Below are 22,001 nucleotides of genomic sequence, written 5' to 3' on the forward strand. Positions count from 1 at the left end.
TGCAGCCATCTTGGGTCCAAAAGAGACAATCACAAGAAGACTTAATCACTTTGACTTAAAGGCATAATTATTATCTCATATTATCTCAGTGTATTTGAGAAAAAATAGAATTCACTTCAATATTTAAATGATTTCGCTAATTTTATTTCCTAAAAACTCCCAACTACAGTTATACTGGAAAATGCAGATTCACTCTTCCAAGAACCTTCCATTCATGCCAAAACATTTTAAAAGAGAACCCTGTACCTCTAGGAGAAAAACAGATGTTTATTACAACCACTGAGAACCTACACTGACCAAAGCTTTACTATTAGAATTGATCAAGCCACTTATCTGCCCTATATCCATCTCTGATTTACCAAAATGGCAGGACAGCCTGCTAGATGGCCTGAGATGCCTTTTGGCCTTCCAAACAACTGCCCAATTTAAGCTCCTCCAAAACTTTGAAGTGATCTGAACAAGCACATACCTGTGACAAAATGCAGGCAATAGCCAAGATTGCATTACCCACACAATATGAAGGAAGCAATTGGGGGCGGGGGGAACAAACCTCCATCCTCTTTCCCTCCTCCATGCAGGTTTCTTGTAAAGGAAAGATGGCTGATAGCACAGCAAGGAAGAAACTACTTTGTAAACACCCAGCAGAGATTGGTGGCAAGCTATAAAACCACTATTTTATTGTTAACAGAAAAATTCAGTAGGGCAGGGAGCAAAAATAGCTGGACACAGTCATACAAGTAAATTATCAAACAATATGAAACACTTTATTTGAACTTTACAACATATAAATATATGAGACAAATCTGTGCTTTTGGGTTGCTGTCTCCCCCCCACCCAGGCCCAGGGTCCACCTGACATTGCACCAACCCCTTGGAACACTGCTACAGAAGGGTCTCTGGAGTCTCCACAATAAATGTCAGGCCAGTCTTGGAGTATGTACACGTCCTGCAGGAATCTCCATGATCCCCATCTGTCATCTGCTCAGGTCCCGGTTTGAATCTCGGCAACTAAGCCGCCGTTCCTCTGCAGATAAGCCAGCGAAGAACGGGTGGAGCAGAGCTTCGCCAAACGTGATCCGCTGGGCAGGATCAAATGCTAACATTTGCCTCATCAGACTGAACAGCTGCATGTGCTCAGCAGAATCGTGCAGCATGTATGTCTAGAAAAAGGAATAAGCAGGGGAGGAATTAGACCTGATATGGAGAGAACCAGAGCATAGGGTCATGAAGAGTCGGACACAACTAAACAACAACAAACGGAGACAACTGGTTTAGTATTGCCCTGGAGTATTAAAGGAAATCAAGTTATGTGATTACAATAGTGCCAAGCTCTATTATTTTGTGTAAGGTCTAAATAATAGGGAGTTTAATAAGTCGCTCTCCCAGGACTTTTACTGTAAAACTAGTAGTAGCAGAGTAGCAGGCAACACAGAAGTGTCCCAAGTAGTCCTAAGACTACCCAGTGTAGTCCTGTACCAGCAGGGCTGCACCTGCAGCATGGCTGTCTGAAGCACACAGTGCCAGAGGAGCTCAACTTTCATTGTTAATGCAGTTCCAAGGGCTTCTGGCTATGGAGACATACCTTGGCTCTCCATCTTGGCTAAGAGAAACAGGTGTGCAAAGAAGCACCTGCCAATTGATCAATACACACAATTTAGGAAAGTCAAAGCATTTGGGGTTTCTCCAAAAAGGGACAAACAGTATATCATCAGTCACCACTAGTAGCTCCTTTTAGGGATGGGTTGACTAATTTCTCCATGCAAGCACACATTCACAAAATCTGCCCAGCATTATCAAGCCAACAGGGTGCTGTGGTAGACTTGTGAAGAGCTATCCTGCAACCCCCCAGAAGACAAAACTCTTCTTTAGGGTGGGACAACTGCTTACAGACAGTACGGGCTGGCTTGCATGGTTTTTGCTTCACTTATCAATACAAGCAGAATTACACAGGTTATAACTGCATCAAAAAGTGGTAAGGCTTAAGAATTTTGGGGGAAAGTAAACAAAGCTCTTTCCACAAAATATGAGACCAGGAGCTCAGTTGACAAGAGTCCCCTTGCAGCCACAAAAGTGAAGTGTCGTCCTCATGAAAAGCTCCTACCTGGTATGTGGAAAGGTGTGGTGCAGAAAAAATGGGATGGGGAGAGTGGAACATAATTATTCCACTCTGCATTCCCACAAGCAGAAAAGATGGAAGTAGATAAAAGAAAGGTCCAGTATATTCAGAAGATGGTGTTTCTAATGGGCTTGGCTTCCTGTTTCAAAGGGCTTGCTGAGAAGCAAGCAATGCGGATGAACACAGATGAGAGTAATTTAGCTTTCAGGTGCTCAGTTACAAACAAGTATTTGCATAAAGAACTGCTTAATGCATTCTGACCAGAGCAGATCAAGTGGTTCTTACCTGCAATGGTTTGCAGTTTTCCTGGACATACCTCCCATCAGAGGTGTTCTCATCCCATACCAGACTTCCCTTGTGAAAATACTTTTGTTTCCTGGGTGAGGAGAGAGAGCTCAAATTGAACACATGTACTGGGCTGAGTTAGGCAAAAGAAATGGCATCTCCCCCCCCCCCAGCAGTTGAATAAATCCATAGACTGCCTCTAAAAATGTACAGAGCACTTGAGTCGCACATCTAAACATGTCATCTACAGGCCTTGCTGCCTCGTGTAATTTTTTTGAGAGCATAAAACATAGGAGAGTCCATATTAAATCGTCAACAAATCTCACTGACCTGGTTTATTTGCCCAAAGTGCCTCTCTCTAATTTGGGGACCACCTATTTACCAGTCAAAACCAAGCATTCCTACCGTGTTTTGCGGATCATATGCTGTGGGATTGGGCCAAGGATCTTCTCCATCATCACAAGATGCTCTCTATTCTCATGAGTCTGTAGAGAGAGAAATATATGCTGAACTTAGCAGGGCAGGTATGGGGCTTCAAGCAGGAATCTTCAATCCCTACCTGGAGGTGCTGGGGATGGAACCTGGGACTTTTCACATGCAAATCATGAGCTACAGCCCTTCCGTAGGCATCTGGCTGGCTGGTGTGGGAGACAGGATACTGGACTAGGCATGCCTTCAGTCTGGTTCAGCAGGGCTCATCTTATATACCTCTTGGGAAATGGTCACTCCATAAGGAGTGAAATGTATGACAGCATTTCCAGGAAACTGGGAGAGGTGACCAGGCCCACTGGTCTCTCCAGCAACCCCAGCCTTGGGGTTTTAAAGTAAGTAGCATGCTCATGCCTAAAATGCCTATTTGTGATAGTGATTTCTCCAGCACTTTACAAGGAAAAGAACAAGCAAAGACCCCTTAAACAGAAGGGGAAAACATTCCGGTTAATGTCTTCAAGAGCACAACTAGATCTCTAGGTTGCAGAGCAGGAGCTGAACTGCAGAAAAACCTGGCAGGCAGAGCGAGGAACTGTAGCCATTCAAGTAAAACCTCTTGGCTGTTATAAAAAACACCATAGGGCCTGCATCCTGGTGGCGTCCTCCCTTTCAGCAAATACTGGACTATGTGGGGCCATCTCTATCCCTTGGTGTAGCCAGGCCAGCTTTTGGGGAAGAGTCAATAATTTTATTCTGCTCTCCGCAAAGCTCTTTCCACCAAGCAAAAACCAATAAACTATATTGTACCAAGAAGTACGCAGTAGGTTATTCAGAAGAAAGCAAACCACTATGCTGAATTGGTCCAAAAAGGAGTACAGCAATTCCTGTACCTGAAAGAGTGTGAATCCACGGTAGTACTCGAAGAGGATGCAGCCGATGCTCCAGACGTCACACGGCTGTGACCAACCCAGCTCTGCAAAGGAGAATACAGAATGAAGACTGCCGTTCTACTCTGTACCCAAATGCCACCATTTTGTTCTTCAGTTGCTAAGTAGGGCTTTCCTGCTCAGCAGCCAAGGAAAACCTTTCAGTGGTTTGCCCTTTAAAAGGGGGCTGAGGGAATCTACCAAAGGAAAAAACCACCAGGAAAAAACTCACTGCAATTGGGATATCTGCTGAGCTCAGTGAAAGTAGATGGTAGCACATTCCTCCTTATGCAATCTCCCCCTTCCTGCCCATTAGCGGAAAAAGGTTGGAGGAGCAATGATGCCATCCTTCAGCTCCATAAAAGAAAGAAGCTGCTGCTCTGTCTTACACAAGGTGAGTCACAACAGAGTTTGGAAAGAACTGCAAACTGACAGTGGGTTGGAATTCACATGCTGATGTGCATGTGCAGCAGAAGAGGGCAATGCGGGTCAGCCTGCATGTTCAGGATGTGGCAGGCGGTCTCTGCGCAAGGCTTCAGGGCACAGCCTTTCTCCTGCATTGTATGCAGACTGTGTAGATATGCTCTGGCTACTATGCCCTCTGCACATCTTGGGGACTGTGCCCCCTACTGTTCAGTAACAGCAAGTGTGACTAAAGGGTGAATGCAATTGTAGGGGGGGGAAGAAACACCCCCCAGAAAATATATTCTTTGGCCACTTTGTGAGAATGCCAGTGGGTTTAAAAAGGACTGAGGAGGACTAAGTTCCCTCCACCCATCAAATGTCATCATGGTTAAATCAAAATGATCTTTAAGTTACCATTTTTGTTGTTAAGTGCCCTCCCATTTCTGTAGTTGATAAAGGACTGATTGTGTGCAAAATCACTTAGGGGTGAAAGTGATGCAAGCCCTTACCAAGAGGCCACGGGTTGATTTGTAGTGATACTGAAGTGGGATTAGCAACATCTAAACTAGCACTTGCCTCTTAACCCCTTCAAGTTTACTCCCCACTCATCAAGATTATTTAAATGTGATGAAGTTATCACTTGCCCTCTTGAATGGGTCGCATGGAGAGACCCTCATTTGGGGGAATAAGTAGAGACTGAGTTCCTTAATCAGAGGCAGCAGACTAGAGTCTCCAGTTCATCTGCAGGCCACGAAGAGTGCGCAAACTGCTGTAGTGAAGGTACAGATACCCCACTTACAGGGCTAGCTCACCCAAGCAAGCTAAAATGAAACTATTTGCTTTGAAATATGTTGCCCCCTGTTGAACCTTGATGCCCAGTTGCTTCCCTCCTTTTCATTTCAGGCATACTCCTCCCCACAAGCCCCTCTGACATGTAGGTTCCTCTTCTTGCTTATGCAAAGCAACCCATTTTGCAAACTGAGCACTCACCCACCATTTTTTGAACTGCTACACTCGACTCCCAAGTGCCATAGTAGTTAATGCCAACTCACCCAAGATCACTTCTGGTGGGCGATAATGCCGAGTGGCCACAATAGTGGTGTGATGCTCATGATCAAACGTGGCACTCCCAAAGTCCGCTACACGGATGCACGTGTTTCTGATAGACTTTTCCTCGCAGCTCTGTAACGCAGAAGACACACCCATGGTTACTGAGCTGCTTTTGAAAAGGTGGAGAGTTCCAGACAGAAGGCCCTACAGCCTTCAGTGGGCCTTTCCTTTCAAAAACGAAGGAACTGTAAGTCTACAGACTTGGTGGTGTACGTTCAAAAAAGCCAACGCCCCGCGTGCCAAGGAGCCCAGATTTCAGAAGTTGGAGGGTGTAACCCGTCCCATTCTCCAATTTCTGGGTGATCCGAGGTGCTGAATGTGATCCTTGCCATCAGTCCCTCAGCTGCACCCACTTCCCAATACTCCTCCCCTATCTTTCATTCAAAAAGGGCAGGCTATTCTGCAACTTCTATGCTCTTAGGTGTAACCCACCTTTTTCTCGTTGTACAAGGTATCAAATTCTGAGTTTACAAACAGTATGTTTTCAGGTTTGAGGTCAGTGTGAGTTAGCTGGTTGTCATGAAGAACTACAGAAAAATGGGAGAGAGAAAAAGAGGTTTTAAGAGGCCTTACGTTCCTGCTATACACTTTGGTTCTCAAGCAAAGCCTATCTCAACAGATGTTAAAATAGGACTAAATAGAAGTATAGAATCAAGATTCTGCAGACCCGAATGTTCCAGTGATTTATATGGGTATATAAATGATTTAAATAAATGCTCATAAAAGGTTGTGGGAAGGCAATATAAACTTTGCCTTCAAGTTTATATTGCCTTCCCAACTTCAAGATACTGAAACAGCATTAAGGTGGAAGCGAAGAAACTTTCCAACAGGCTTCCCCCCCCCCCTTTTCCCAAGCAAGCAGAGCACATGCCATACTTACACTTCAAGGCATGGCACAGCTGGTAGGCCATGTGTCGGATATGGGAGAGAGGGTATGGCTGGAAGTTATTCTCCTTCAAGAATTCAAATGTGTTCTTGCCCAGGAGTTCAAAAGCAATGCACATGTGACCATGGAAGTTGAACCAATCTGACATCAGGACACACAGGCTGGGCCAGTGGAGAGAAAAAACACACAGTAGCTGTAATTGTGGCTCTTGAGGTCACACTGCCCATTCCCTTCCCTCGCTGAGGCTAGACTTGGGGGCCACATAGATGATTGCCTGTCTCATCCTGTTCTAGAATCATCTGGAGTTGCCTTTAAAATTCCATCCTCAGGCCACCCCTCACCCAGCAGAGCCCAACACACAACAGCACAGCCAGCGGCCCCATCAGTGTGAGTGGCAGGCCTGGGGGAAATGGGGCTGCAGGGAACACAGGTATCAGGGGATTCTTCCTTCTCTTAAAGGAGGATAAAGATGTACATAACAGATGTATAACAGAGAATGTTAATGTTTGCACCTGCTTGAAAATCCATGAGTCTGAGAGTGGAAGCCCTGTTGAAAGCATCTGGGTAAGGATAGAGAGAGAAACAAAAATGACATTGTTGTGGCAGTATACTACAGACCTCTCAGCTGAGCAGAAGATATGGGTGATGGTTTCTTTAAACACATTACAAAATGGCCACATAAGTGAACAATAGCAATAATGGGGGATTGCAACTATTCTGGCACCCCTTGGAAGTCTAACTCTGCTAAGAATGGAATGTACAATATATCCTTGCCATGCCCTGCCAACAATAGCATCTTTCAGAAGGCAAAGAAAGGAACAAGGGTATTATAATTCTGGACTTTATCGTAACCCACAAGGGAGAACTGGTTGATGGAGTGAAAGCAGCAGGAACCTTGAGGAGATGACGACCAAAGCATCTTGGAATTTGTGATGGCAAAGGATGTAAAAATTGAGAGTAGCAGATTTCAAAAATCAAAGAAAGAAATTGGGTGGGAATTCTAAAATCCATGGCTAGAAATTCTAAAGGAGGGAGGGGCTCCAAAAGGCATGGGGCATTTAAAAAACTGAAATACTGAAAGTACAACAGCAAACGATTCCAATGAGAAAGAAAAATGGGAGACATCTAAAGAAGCCCGTGTGGCTGCACAAGGAGCTTTCTCATTATCTGAGATTTTAAAAGGACACGCTTCGCTTGAGAACTGGAAATATAAGCAATGACGAAAGTGATACAGTAGCATGTAGTAGCATGGCTAAAGCCCAGCATTGCCTGAGATCTACAATGGATGCTAATAACATTTTTAAAAGGGCTTTTTGGCTACATTCAGAGCAAGAAGAAAAAGGAAATTTGCTGCTTGAGAGCAGACAGTGAGGTGTTAATAGGTGACAGAGTTAAGGGAGAACTACTCAGCTTCTGTTCCGCCTCAGTCTTCTCCTGCAATGGGAATGTTAGAACAAATGATAGGAGGAGGAACAAGCAGCTCAGGATAAGTAAGGAGATAAGAGAACATTTAGCTACTTCAAATGAATTCAAGTCTCCAGGGTCACATCCTGAAGGTGCTTGCCGATAATTCTTTTGAGAATTCTTAAAGAACAGGCCAGTTTCTGAAGACTGGAAATGGGCAAATGTTGTTGCCATCTTCAAAAGAGGTGGCCAGCCTAATGCTGAAACTAGGCAAAATTCCAAAAGCTGGTCTGTGAGTGTCTAAAAAAATATGCACTGATTACGACAAGCCAGCATGGGATCCATCCTGTTCAAAAAAATTAAATATGACTCGAAGATGTAGAGGGAATGCTGATTAAATTTGCAACGGCATGAAGCTGGGAGGGTCAGATATCATTACCAGCAAACAGAATCGAGATTCAAAAGTATCCTGCCAGGCTGGAACACTGGGCTGAAACCAGTAAGATGAAATCTGAGGTCCGTCCTCAAGTTTCACTTAACACGTGTTCAGATGAATGCCTGCACATGGCTACAGTTCCAATATATTCTGCACTGGTCAGACTACACACCTGGAATACTGTCTCCAGTTCCAGGCATATTTTAATGAGAAATTAGAGCCTGTCCAGAGGAGGGCAGTCAGGATGTTGAGGGGGTCTTGAATCCAAGCCCTATGAGTGTGGGGGGAAGCTGTGGTCCCCTGGCTAACACTGAAGTACCACCCTTACCATCCCTGACCACTGGCCATGCAGGGGGCGGGGCGTTGATGGGACTGAACAACATGGGGAGGACTGAAGGCTTCCCCAGCCCTGTCCTACAAAGAACGGTGGAAGAAGCTGGGGACATTTAAGGGGAGACAGGATAGCTATTTTCAAATATATAAAGGGCTGCCATGCAGAAGATAGAGCAAGCAAGGGGACGAAACGAGAACTAGTGGGTGGAAACTGCAGGGAAGGAGGTTTGGCTGAACATGAGAAGAAACCACTTAAGAGCGACAGCTCATACACAGTGGAACAGGCTGCCCTGAGAGGTGGAGGGCTCTCCTTTGTGGGAGATGCTAATCAGACGCTTGGGTGGGCATGTGTCAGACATGAGCTAGTTGCATCCTGTACTACAGATCTTGCATTGAGCAGGGGTTGGATTAGACAATGACTATGTACGTTCCTCCAAAACTGAATTTTCATCCTGTGACTTCCCGCTCCCCCCCCCCCCCGCCCCGGATGCATAAGCACCAAGCCCTAACCCAGGCAGTTAAATATCTATGTTTCAAAGCAATTAACAGAACTGCACTAACCAGTTCTAGTTGCCAACTATTCCTGAGGGGAGAGGGAAGGTGGTGATCCTCTGCTTCCACTGCAGTTGCTTTCATGTTCTACCACATTGAGCAGACTGACCAGAGTTCACCCCTGGACCCTTCCTTTAGGAAAGGAGTAGCCAACCTCAACCCAATCCCAATGGCAAGACTTACTGTTTATTTTCTTTGTCTTTTTCTTTAATTTTCTTTAGGACGTTAATTTCTAGTCTGGCCGCTTCACGGTATTTGCCAACATTTCGAATAATTTTCAGAGCTACCAGAGACTTGCCTCTACAGAAGGGGAGGCAGGCAGGGGGGGAAATGGAGCAATGAGACGCAAGGAACAACAGAAGATCTCTGCAACAGAATTCAAGCCTAACTCTTGGTCACACAACAAAATCCTGAAGGGAGAGGAATCAACTCCAACCCCTTCTTTGTAATTGCTCCCCATGGAGCCAAAGATTAAAGAAAGAAAAAAGAAGTAAAGCATTCATCATTGTATTCTCTAGTAAAGGTCGTGGATGTGACTACAGTTTGAAAGAAGGACCCAGGCTTTAACTTTCTCTCCTGCTCATTACTCATGGGTTGGATCCAGACTAAGTGAGCTGAACTCAGTTCCCACTAAAACCAATGAAACAAGTTAGCCATCAGTCCTACTGATTTCATTGGGCATTCAGTTCAATTAACTCAGTCTGGATCCAATCCAATAGGGTCACATCTGGTACAGCCAGGCCTATAGAGCTTAAGTGAGCCAGGGAACGTATTTCATACCAACCTAGGCACACTCTTTTCATGGCAGGGAAGCACTTGCAGATAGAATGAGAACGGATTATTGTCCAGGTCCTCATGCCACTTGCAACCACTGACCTGCCACAAGACAGGTCAAGAGGGAAAAAAACTTTTTTGCTCAGAACTGTTACAGTTTGTGTTATTGTCTTGGTTGTCTAGGGTTTGACTTGGTTATAACATATACAGCTGATCCGCTGCTTTAATGTTGCTCTTTGGTTCTATTTGTTGTTTTAATAAGGATAATCATTAGGCAGGAATTAAAAGCAGTGCAGAAACAGTGCACAAGGGGAGTGGGAACCAACCCAGATATTCTCTACCCCCACCATTCAACTAAGTTTTATTCACAGTAGAGTCACTGAAATTTATAAACCTAATTTTGTCATGTTCATTAATTTAAATATGTTCACTACCCACAATTCTTACCTGAAAAGGGCTCATTAACTACTATCTACCCCACACCAACTTCTCTCAAGTTCTGGAGCTCGGGGCCACAATCCTCTTTTAGCCTTAAGCCAAACCAATAAATCCCAATATTCCTTGACATAAGATCACCAGGACAGCTTACCTGGCGTGGTCCACACACTCCACAACTTTGCCAAATGTGCCTTCACCCAGGCTCCCCACAATTTCATCTAGGAGAGAAAACAAAAGCAGATGTGAGCCCTGGAGACTTAATGAGTGTGTGAGGTCCTGCAATTTCAAAGCATTCAAGTCTCAAGAAAGGCTCTCACTGCTACACTCTTTAACACACAATTGTCTACTTCCTGTTTCAAGTATTTACTGTTCAGTCCATTTATAAGCAATAAACACTAGAGACCCCTCCCGTACACTGAGAGCGATCTCGTCTAACATGGGGATAGAAAGTAGAGAGGTAAAGTTTTACGAAAGGTGGCTGTACATCGCTCATGGAGCCAATCGCCGATCCTGCACACCAGGTGACCTTCTTTGTCATCTTCCACGCTCCTGCTGCGCTTATTGCTCTGTTGGCTTCTCTGCACACACCGCCCCCCGAAACGCCATCCGACCAATCGCACACAGCGGGCAGTTCCGATTGGCAGATTGAGTTGTCATTCAGAGGCGGAGAGACGACGATGCGTCGGTGGTTGGATTTTCCAGATCCCAGCATTTCATAAGGCACACAGCATATATAACGATAGGGATATTGCAAGGGACACGTCAAGACACAAACCGACTTCAAAACAAAAGTTTAAAAAACAGCTACAGGTATGTAAAGAAACTCTGATTAGCTATGGAAGGCAGGCAGGCAGGCGCAGGAGCCTCGCAGCAGCAGCAGAACCACGCGGTCCTCGTGTGGGGAGCAGCGGCTGGGATGCTCCAGCCCCTGGTCACCCTCCTACCACAGAGAATTACCATCCCTTCTTAACCACCAGGGAAAGACACAGCAAGCAGCGCAGAGAGGACGACTCAAGGACAGTAGCTTCTCCACCAGCATCTGGGACGGGCAGCCCAAAGGCAGTTGGGTCAGCAGAAGTCTAAGCAGCTCCCTTCCCCACCCCAGGCCACCTCCTCCTCTTCCTCCCATGAAGCCTCTCTCCCTGCCTGCCAGTTTCTGTAAAGCCCCTCTGTTTCCAGCATGATCGGATTTGGATGTCCCTGCCTGAAAGAAACCACTACAGATCTGACCCTTCTATGTGCTTGCAAGTCTGACCTGTGCCAGATCAGTTTGCTTTCACTTCTGAGCTGGAATCAAGCCTAGAAGAACTCTAGAAGCAGTGGCTGTGTCCTGATTTGGAATCAAGTATGTCTTGTGCTGCTGACAACCATTGTGCAAAGCATCAAAATCCAACCAGACACCCTCCCCCTCCCCCAGGAAAACATCTCGCTTTCTCAAAGAGAAGGAGGGGATGAAAAATCAACCTGGCATTGCTACTCACTTCTACTGAAGTGGGGAAGGTGGGGGAGAACAGTCAAGTAACCTGAAGGGTTCCACTACCATGAATAATTATTCCAATCCCTGATTCCCCCCCCACTCCACTTTTAACCTTTCAAAATGCAATGAATTGCAGTCTCTCAAGGCTGAGTTGCAAAAATAGGTTACAGACTCCAGGCCTGCACTTCCTTTCATCTCCCATTCCCTTCCACTGTAGGACCAACCACATACAAATCCTAAAAGAGACTTTCTGAAATTGAGAGAAGTTGAGACAAGACCCTAAAATAAGGTGTACGATACTGAAACAGTTTAAGCCACGCCAACCAAAATCCATACCCTTAGCACTGTACAAACATAACTTTGGGATAAATTCCAAGAACAGGAATGAGGGGGAAAGAGTGGAGTTAAATGAGATTAACCTCAGCTTTACAACATAAGCAAGCTTAACTGAAAAACAGAGGAACGGAAGAGACTGTAGTGTGTTCCAGACCAACAACAGAACTCATATTACATCAACGTGCATAAAATTGCACATTGATTAGAGCACTGACAGGTCTGTGACTCTATGAAGCAAAACTGGGTGTGTGCTTCAAGACTCATTCCTCTTGGGTTTCTTTCCAATTTTTTCTTTGTGGTTGGGGTGAGTGAATGGGCAAGGTCTGTGAGCTGCTTGGAAATGCTAACAAAAAAATTATATTAACAAAGAAGATGATATGTGTATGTGCTGCAATCCCAAAATCCCCAACACCCCCCCCCACCTGAAGCCAGTACAATCTGCCATCCAACAAGTCAGATGCAGTCCAACAGCCATATATGGAGACCTGCCTGGTACTCTTCATGTCCCCTCTCTTGGGGGTGCATTCAGCCTCTCTCGGGCTGCCATATACAACTTGTGGGCTGCAGCGACACAAGTTGTGCAGACTGGCTACCGAATGAGGAAGGCACCATCTTATACCAGAACTGTTCACCCATGAAGGGTCTTAGAGAGGAGAGGAAGGTCTGTGAGCTTAAAAGTCCTGAGAAATTAAGGTTAAATGGGCCAGACTAAATGGGACAAAAAGGACTGATAACCCCGGGACCGGGGGGAGGGGACGCTGGAAGAAGATTGGATTGTTTTTATTCTCTTTTTTTATTGTTAGAAATGTTTTTATGGAAGTTGCAAAAATGCTGAAATGAAATTTTTAGGCTCTTCTAAGAATGTTTAAAGAATTAGGTAAAAAGGTAATGGTTATGAGAAGCTGGTAAAAATAAGATTTAAATTTTAAGTTGTAAGGTTTTATATAAGATAAGATGAAAATAGAGCAAGGTAATGTATTGACAGAATATTATGAATTATGGAAAGGATTTGCTGTGACAATTATCAATTAAGATACAAGAGATGGGAGGAGGAGGTGGTCATGGAAAGAAGGTAAAGAATGTGGAGAATTTGAGAATGATGGTTTTATCATTTTATTTTTTATCCCTGTTTTGTCTTTTTTCTTCTGTAATTTTCTTTTTTTCTTTTTGTGATTTTAAAAATTCTTGTTTTAATAAATATCATTAAAAAAAAAAAGTCCTGAGAAATTAGTCTGACGCAGCTTGACCTGGCCCTAGGAAGGAGAGGGTGCTGGCAGAAATGCCTTGCTGCAGCTGCAAAGGCAAGACTGCTCTGTGCCCCTGAACACAACCGCTGAGCAACACAGGATGTGAAAGTTGAGAGCAGAGGGTCATGTGTGCAAAACGAAGGGTGTGGCACAGCCATTCTGAGCCATGTGCACAAACGTCCCCCCTCACCCCCACATGGTCACTGATGCCATAATTGGCTTCTCTCCCTCCCAATGCAGCCTGAGAAACACACACGAGTCTCAGACGCTAAAATTATTCACAGCTGCATCGTCAAGACTAAGAACAGCTAATATAACCAGTTATCACACAAGCAGAAGAAAAACTTAACTCTGCATTGAGGAGAAAGACAGGGGATTAGAAGTACTCACCCAGTATGATTCAAAGCTGGAAAAAAGCTACAAGTTAGTTAGGCCCTGACCAATCCTGATCTCATTTTGGATGATACTCACCGAGGAGGTACTGCTACAAGACCTGGTCCTGCGTTTCCGGCAGCGATGCTGGTGCTTCCTTGTCCGGTGGCGCTCTCTGTCTCGAGATCTCCGGTGGTGCCGTGAACGGCGTGCAGCGTAATAGTCTTCTCCAAAAGATGAGCTCCGCTCTTCAAACCTGTAGACATCACTGTCATCTCTGTCTCTGTATCTTCTCTGGTAGGGCATTCTGTCATGGCTGTGTGACAAATAAAAACCTGTGATTAGGAAATGGGAAAGGTGCCCTGGGGGTGGGGGGGGACAGAAATCTGTACAGTAACCCCAGTGCAGTGCTGTGTGTAACCTGTGTGGATGGATTTCCCCCCTAAATTGATTTTTGAATACTGAATTTATTGTTATTCATTTTTATGCTGGTTTTTTTTTTGCGTCAATTAAGTGTTTTAAATTTGTTGTTAGCCACCCTGAGCCTGGTTTTTTGAACCGGGAAGGGCGGGGTATAAATAAAATTTTATTATTATTATTATTAACCTGCACTAGACACTGCTTTCTGTCATTTCACTGCAGGGCACAAAGAGAGTCTTGTGGTAGCTGCAGGGGTAGCTACACAGGACTAGAAGGGATCTGGACATCTACAATTCCAATTTAGAAGGATCATTTAGTACCAAAGCAAGCATTCACCATGTGGGTATGACTGCTTGTTCCAAGATAATCTCCTGCTCACCTTCTAGACCGTGACCTCCTTGACAGATCCCGGCGAACTGGGTATCGTGTTCTTCCATCGTGTTGCTCCCTGCTGCAAGACCGCCTCCTCTTCCACCTGTGGCTCATGTAGGGCTCCTGCTCTGGGGAGCGGTAGCGCTTACAGTGATGCATCTAGACATACAAGGAAGGCACCTGTATGAACACCAGAACAACCTCTGCAGCAAAACAAGCTCATCCCGGCAATCTTCAGCAATCTTGGCCCACAACATTTCACCACCTTTTACAAGCCTCCCAAATCTTGCTGTATCTTAAACATCATGTTTTAAAAATACCTATAAGAGAACCAGGCCGGTGTGCTATGAAACACAGGAATGGTCATTTCAGTGGCACTAAAAGGGCCTTTGTGACATAATCAACAGCTTCACCAAGAGCTATCTAGTTAAAGGAATACTACCTATTTACCCCCAATCCATTTAGAAAAGCCATAAACAAAATATACATGGGAAAGGTCAGTAAGAGAGGCATACTTTCAATCTGATTGTCGTAAGATGAGCAGTGCAAAGGGGCTGCCACTTTGGAATTCATTTCTCACTAGCAATCCTATTTTAGAAGTTATGCTTATGCAAAGAGCTTTTAGGACTGCAGGTTAGATCAGTTTTGTTACTGCCTCTACCAGCTTCTGAGAGCATTTCTTACGAACCCTGCAATTACAGACTGATACTGCCAAGCCTCATGAAATAAAATAAACTGGATTTAAAGTATTTTTATCCCAGCTATTTTCTCAGTATTATTTACAGCATATTGACAGATTGAACAAATGTATACCCCACCTTTCCCAACAGTTGAAGAGGTACAAAATGATTGTTCATTTACAGCCCTGCAGTCCATGCACATTTCTCAACATGGGAGGTTACACCATAATAGTATACGTTGCTAGAGATGGGAAGGCCTGGGGGGGACAGAAAAATTGGGGGGGGGATCTGTGTTTTTTCCATTTCCCCCCAAAGCCGTTTTCCTCTGGAAAAATTGAAAAAAAAAGTTTGATATAGTTTGAATATTCCACACTCCCCCCCCAAAAAAAAATTTCTGTTTTTTTCTAGGCCTTCTCATCTCTATGTTTTACATCTGTAAATTATTGAGTTTCAAATTCTTCCTAACCTGCAATTTTGTGTTTTGCTAAACAAGATGAAATGCAAGTGTAAATTGTAGATAGATTCTACTTATTAAAGGGTGTGAAATAAGTTGTCTCTTTTAAACACAGCACTTGTTTCACTTTCCACACTATCTAGCATTATGTCATCTCTACGAAGTTACCAGAAAATAAACGCTTGAGCAAATATTAAATAGATGCCTGAATTGGAACACATGGCAAAAAAAGTTCATTTCCCACTCAACGAGGATATGCTGGTCACAAAGGGCGGTTCTTTAGTTATCAATATATGGTAACTTAGAAATCTAATGTCTGCCCAAGTACATACAATTGGAGTTCCTATGTATGTGCATTAGCATCCCAAGCGAACAGAATGTTGGCTATAGAATTTAGTAAAATTTTGAATGTTTCCTTGGGCAACTTCACTTAATGCTTTGAGCCTTCCCATCAACTTGTGTCCTTTCCCTCTACTGGCTATTTTTGTTTAATAAAGGTGAACCTTTAATAATGAGTGGAAAATCAATCTGCTTTAATTTAAATGATTGCCATGGCTACTTTATAGATGTGTCTACATTCAAAAAATAAAATGTTTCTCAGCAAGATTATTTATTAAAAAATTATATACTGCTAATTTACTAAACATATCAAAGCAGTTTACAATATTAAACGATAAAAGCCATACAATAAAAGCACAAAAAATAAAAAACAAGTTAAAAGCAAAAAAGGTTAAAAGCAAGTATCAACAAACCACTGTGGGAGATGTACTCTTAATTGCCTGCATAGGCCTGGCGGAATAATGAAGTTTTCAGCAGACATTTAAAAGTTGGCATAGAAGACACCCACTAAATCTCTGTTGGCAGGGTGTTCCACAGGATGGGGCCGGTGACGTTAAAAGCTTGGTTTCTCACTGTTGCCAAACAAGCTTTGCCAACTTGGGGAAAGACCAAGGAAAGATGATCCTGCAAATTGAGCTGGGCTATAATCAGACCTGAGGTACCCTGGACCTAAGCTGTCCATGGCTTTGTAAATTAATACAAAAACCTTGCACCTGGCTCAGTAGTAAATTGTCAGCTAGTGCAGCTGTTTAAACAATTGTGTCTCATGTTCTCGGCCAGAGGCTCTCCATCAGCAGTCAGGCCACAGCATTCTGCCGAATCTAGCTCAAAATTAAGAAAATGGATGCAAGGGGTATTTAAGAAAGCTTGCTGCGCTTTTAGGCGATCTAGAATATTTCCTTTGTGATCTTTTACTTTTACTGCTATCACCTATGATTTGAACTTTTTATTAAATAAGGGCTGGAAAAAACACCTTCCTATTTCCCTTTCTTGGTGATCTTGCTTGTCAAAAGTGAAATGGCTCTGGCAGTACCGTATCGCAATGCTTCCTTTCTTGCTTTGCCTTTCATTTCTTCTCATAATAATATTTTTGCTGGCTTACCCCCTTTTTTGGATTCTGCTGCATTTTTTTTTCTAGGAATGCAGGTTGAGCATGAGGATGGCGAGAGCACACTGGAAATTATGACAAAAAGGAGCATTTTTGCAGGAGGGGTTCCTTCCTGTGTACCTGCCCATTCTGAAGTTTGATTGTGCTTATCTGTTGGCATGTTTAGTATGAAGGGAGGAGTGTAAGTAGAATAAATATTCTTCTATCTTGAAATATACAATAAAACCATTCTGGTCTAGTTCTTGGTGTCTTTCTAGCCTTTCCTTTCTTCACTAGCAGCCTCAAGCATTCCTGTTTCACATGTTTTCATGTGCAGGAATAAACTTTTATTTGGGTGAGATGGGTTCAAAATTGAAGCATTTGGGGTGGGAGGGGTATTCACAAATTAAAACTTATCTCCTACATGCATTTCTAAAGTGACTAGCAATATTTGCAATGGCAATAACACTGTTCTCTACATAGTTCAGAGGTGATCATTTTCCATTCCATTTACAGGAGTGCTATGTGAAACCCAAGTATATGTATCCCTTCATACCAAAGTATGCATGTGCTTGAATTTCACAGAACACCTCAGTGGATGGCGTGCCCCAATAACAGACAGTTCTGTGAGCCAACTCTTTTTTATCTTTTAAAGGAAAACGGCCTTGCCAGGTAAGATTGACATAACAACATTCTATCAGCAGCAGCCCCCAAAAAGTTCATCAGGAGGGCATGAGGATGAGGATGGCCATTCACTGCTCGTCTCCTGCATCTAGTCATCAGGTATGCTGCATCTAAACACACAGGCCGATTTTTAGCCAGGACAAGCAACAGTCAACCTCTCTCCCGTGAACTTGTCTTTTAAATGCCACCAGAGCTGGTGGCAATGATTCACAAGAAAAAAACAACAGCACTACATCCACACACGCAAAAATACTTCCATTCTTTCCCCAAACTCTACCATCAACTTCATTAAAGGTACCCCTGCCCATACGGGCCAGTTGTGTCCGACTCTAGGGTTGTGCGCCCATCTCACTTAAGAGGCTGGGGGCCAGCGCTGTCCGGAGACACTTCCGGGTCACGTGGCCAGCGTGACGAAGCTGCTCTGGCGAGCCAGCACCAGCGCAGCACACGGAAGCGCCGTTTACCTTCCCGCTATAAAGCGGTACCTATTTATCTACTTGCACTTAAGGGTGCTTTCGAACTGCTAGGTGGGCAGGAGCTGGGACCGAAAGACGGGAGCTCACCCGGCTGCGGGATTCGAACCGCCGACCATACGATCGGCAAGTCCTAGGCTCTGAGGTTTTACCCACAGCGCCACCCGCGTCCCTACCATCAACTTCATTAGATACTTGCAATTTCTAGCACTTAGAAATGAATTCTCCCTCTTTATCTATATGTACTTGATAAAATATTTTAAAAATTATAAACTATTTTCCTGGTTGCCGTTGACTAAAAAGTTACTGACTGTAGTTCACATTGATATACTGGCCTTGAAGAACCGATCCTCCTCCCTCTACTCCCTTTCTCTTGCACGGCCAGTCTTTCTAGTTTTAAGTCTGATGGGAAGAATGGCCTGCCTCTTTCTCATCCTCTCTCTTAATTGATGTGAGTCACAATAGAAGGCAATAGTTGTCTGAGGTGGGATAAAAATCTAGCAAAAGTACAGTGGTACCTCTGGATGTGAATGGGATCCGTTCCGGAGCCCCGTTCGCACCCTGAAGCGAACACAACCCGCGTCTGCGCCTGCTGCGATTCGCTGCTTCTGCGCATGACGTCATTTTGAGCATCTGCGCATGCGGCGAAACCCGGAAGTAACGCCTTCCGTTACTTCTGGGTTGCCACAGAGCGCAACCCAAAAACGCTCAACCCGAAACTATTTCAGCCCGAGATATGACTGTAATAGAATTTAAAAACACCCCTAAAATTGCATTTATCAAAGGGCAATGGATATGCCCTACCACCAATGACCCCGATGACCACAACTCCCAGACTATTTAATCACCAATTTTTTATAGGACTATATTTAAAGGGTTGTATTTTTATTTAAAAAAATCCCACTCCTTGTTTTTGAGCAGTTGTATTGAAACGTAAGAATTCTTTTGTGCTAAGCTGGTGCTCAAATTAAGGGCTGGGGGAGGGCTCCAGTGACAGCCAGACCATGGAAAAACCCTCTTCTCCCTTCGCCGCTCTCACAATTTTGATTACTGGGTTATTACTAAAAGCACACCAGATTTAATACACCCCATCCCACAGTGACAAGTAGATCAAGTTTCTGAAAGGCAGGTAGGAGCAGGGTAAGGCATTTGGCTGTCCTCCAGATATTCCTGGTCTACAACGCCCATCAGTCATCCTCCTCCTCCTCCTTGTCCATGCTAGCTAAGGAATGAAGGGAGATGGGAATAAACCCCGGAGGAAGGAGAGGAAGGCTGTAACAGGCAGTGATAGAGCATCTGCTTTGCACAAGGCCCCAAGTTCAGACCCCTGGTGGGGCTGGGGGAGTTCCTTGCCTGAAACCCTGGAGAGTTGCTGATACCACACCGTGCAGACAATACTCATAGCTGTCAACCTTCCCTTTTTTGCGGGAAATTCCCTTATTCCAGTGCCGCTTCCCACTGCTATCCCGGATTGTTAGATATCCCGTACACTGTCCCTGGGACAGGTGAGGCTGCTGATCCCCATTTTCGAGGCTGCTGATCCCTTATTTTCAAATCTGAAAGTTGACAGCTATGACAATACTGAGCCAGAGAGATCCAACAGTCTGACTCGGAATAAAGCCGCTTCCTGCACTCTCGTTTAAATCGGCCCCTTCCTCAGATCCTCGAGAACTGGAGCCTTATTTTTAAAGGAAGGGCCATCGCAAAAGAGGCTGTCCCTGTTCCTACTTGGGAAGGGCCGCAGCTCGGCAGCCGAACATCTGCTTCGAATGCAGAAGGTCCCGGGTTCGATCCCTGGCAGCATCTCCAGGTAGGGCTGGCCATCTCCCTGCCGCCAGCCAGTCAGTGCAGGGCCACGGGGCCGGAGTCTTGCTTCCAGGAAACTCGGGTCAAGGCAGCGGCCTGGGCCTCCTGCGTTCCAGCCGCTTCCCGAAGCGGAGCCGCAGAGCCACGCCCAAGTCCCGCGAGACTTCCCCCTGGCACCGCGAGACCGCGCGGCCTAGAGCCAAGATAGCCGCTCGCCCACCGCCCAGAGGTGGTCGGGACGAGGGGAGAATAATGGCGAGGCCCGAGGGGCGTGGCTTACTCGAAGCCCCTCCCCCTCCGCACAGACCGCAAAGGCTCGGCCCGACCCGACAAGGCCCGACGCAGCGGGGCCTGAGGCCTTCCTCTCCCGTCGCTTCTGGGGCTCCTTTCACCACCACCACCACCCGCCCCTCCGCCCCTCACCGCTGTCCCGCGGCTCCTCCGACTCTCCTGGTCCCGCTCGTTCTCCCCTTAGCAGCGGCGGCGGCTGCAGCGACAGAGCGGAGGCGGTGGCGACGCAAACGGCACCCAGCGCATGCGCACTCTGCCGTCCTATGCGCCGAAGGGAGCCGCCGCCGCGCGGGCTAGAGCGGCCGACGCTTCTTTTTCCTCCTTTCCTTGACGCGACGAGTCTGAGGAGCGTGGGCCGCTCTACCCGCGCGACTTCATGGTGGAGAAGGAATGCGGCAAAGAGAGAGATTGACCGGAATTACGTGACGGCGGCTATAGGAAGTCCAAGGGGATGCGGGCTAAAGAGGTTACCGCGGAGACTTCCGGTTCGCGATTATGCATTAAAACCAGCATTTAAAAATACCCTAACCGACAATTATGTTTAAAAAGGCAAACAAATTTACATTAAAACCACAGTTCCCCAAGCTACCTGTGTCGTGTGCCTTCTACCTGTCTGCCCCACCTCCCACCCCATAGCGCCCCTGACCCAGAGGAGGAGGGACCAGTTGTGTTGGAATGAAACCACGACAGAATTTCCCTTCACAGTTGGACCAAGATCATCCCTATAAAAGGGGGGGAGCAGCTGGACAACTTATTGCAGGCTTCCTCAAACTCGGCCCTCGAAATGTTTTGGGACTACAATTCCCATCATCCCTGACCACTGGTCCTGCTAGCTAGGGGTCATGGGAATTGTAGGCCAAAAACTCTGGAGGGTCGAGTTTGAGGAAGCCTGATTTATTGCTGCCCCAAACTGGACTCTAGCACTTTCAGAGAAACTGACCAATGAAGGGAGTCAAAGCTGTAGCTGGAAAGTGATTCTATAGAGACACAGCACCCCTTCATGTGCAACCGAACATCAACTACAGTGGCATCCACAGAGCTCGCTTGTGCAACTTTGGAGCAACATTTCCCCATAAGACTGCAATTATTGTTGTTGTTGCTGTTGTTATTTTATTTATACCCCAACCACTTTTGGTGGCTTACAACATATCTGTATTCTGGGGGAGTTGGGTGGGGACGGAAATATTTGTTAGAAGCAGATTATGGTTTCATGTTATTTTGGAAAAAAAAATTCAAGTTACAAAAATCAAATAATCCAATGTCATTCATCTCCAGATGTTAAATGTATGGCTTGTACATACATTGGGTTAACAGACCCCTGACCATCCCAGTCGCCATCCAGTGTCCAAATTCCAGTGCACAAGAGTATGTTATTAATTAATTAAATTTATTTAATTTGTATACCACCCTTCAACATAAGATCTCAGGGGCAATTCATAGAATAAAATACAAAACAAAAATACAAGTAAATAATCAAAACAAAACGGTGAAACAAGAACACTCCCCCTTTCCATAGGCACATATTAAAAGGCTAGAATATTAATCAGTCAAAGGCTGAAGAGGAACACTTTTGCCTGGCGCCTTAAGATATATAATGAAGGTGCCAGAAGAACCGCCCTGGGGAGATCATTGCACAAACAGGGAGCCATTGCAGAAAAGACCCGTCCTTGTGTTGTCACCCCCACCCCCCAACCTCACATGGAGGAGGCACATGAAGAAGAGCTTCACCTGATACATGCAAAGTCTGTGTCAGTTTATATGGCCAGAGGTGGTCCTTGAGGTATTGTGCTCCTGAGCCATTTAAGGCTTTATAGGTCAGATCCATCACTTTGAATTGGGCCCGGAAGCTAATTGACAGCCAGTACATGCA

The 22,001-nt window shown here is 45.2% G+C and overlaps 1 protein-coding gene across 3 annotated transcripts; it reads right to left on the reverse strand.

Annotated features, from left to right (window-relative positions):
* Window positions 1–644: 644 nt before the first annotated feature.
* On the reverse strand, window positions 645–20,418 carry CLK3 (CDC like kinase 3). 3 transcript variants are annotated; one of them, XM_081207774.1, is made up of 14 exons: window positions 20,264–20,418; window positions 14,325–14,476; window positions 13,625–13,841; window positions 10,578–10,671; window positions 10,245–10,311; window positions 9,065–9,181; window positions 6,669–6,716; window positions 6,151–6,317; window positions 5,703–5,797; window positions 5,213–5,342; window positions 3,720–3,802; window positions 2,806–2,885; window positions 2,401–2,491; window positions 645–1,159 (listed from the first exon to the last, which is right to left on the reverse strand). In XM_081207774.1, the coding sequence occupies exons 2-14, from the start codon at window positions 14,474–14,476 to the stop codon at window positions 974–976; spliced, it is 1,527 nt and encodes a 508-aa protein (XP_081063900.1). In that variant the 5' UTR covers window positions 20,264–20,418; the 3' UTR covers window positions 645–973. The 3 variants fall into 3 exon arrangements, with proteins under 3 accessions (XP_081063900.1, XP_081063898.1, XP_081063899.1); XM_081207772.1 differs by lacking the exon at window positions 20,264–20,418 and adding an exon at window positions 19,763–19,861; XM_081207773.1 differs by lacking the exons at window positions 6,669–6,716; window positions 20,264–20,418 and adding an exon at window positions 19,763–19,863.
* Between the last annotated feature and the right edge of the window lie 1,583 nt (window positions 20,419–22,001).

Source organism: Podarcis bocagei, assembly GCF_964188305.1.
Source record: "Podarcis bocagei genome assembly, chromosome: 9".
Classification (NCBI taxonomy): domain Eukaryota; kingdom Metazoa; phylum Chordata; class Lepidosauria; order Squamata; family Lacertidae; genus Podarcis; species Podarcis bocagei.

Bases quoted from the DNA above. Each gene is read 5' to 3' on its own strand.
- CLK3 (XM_081207772.1), bottom strand. From the start codon at position 19,858: ATGGCCAGCCCTACCTGGAGATGCTGCCAGGGATCGAACCCGGGACCT. The intron at 5,798-6,150 runs GTAAGTATGGCA...ATTTTTCTGTAG, and splicing joins GCTGTGCCATGCCTTGAAGT to TTCTTCATGACAACCAGCTA. The intron at 5,343-5,702 runs GTGGGTTACACC...TCTGCGTTACAG, and splicing joins CCTTGTACAACGAGAAAAAG to AGCTGCGAGGAAAAGTCTAT.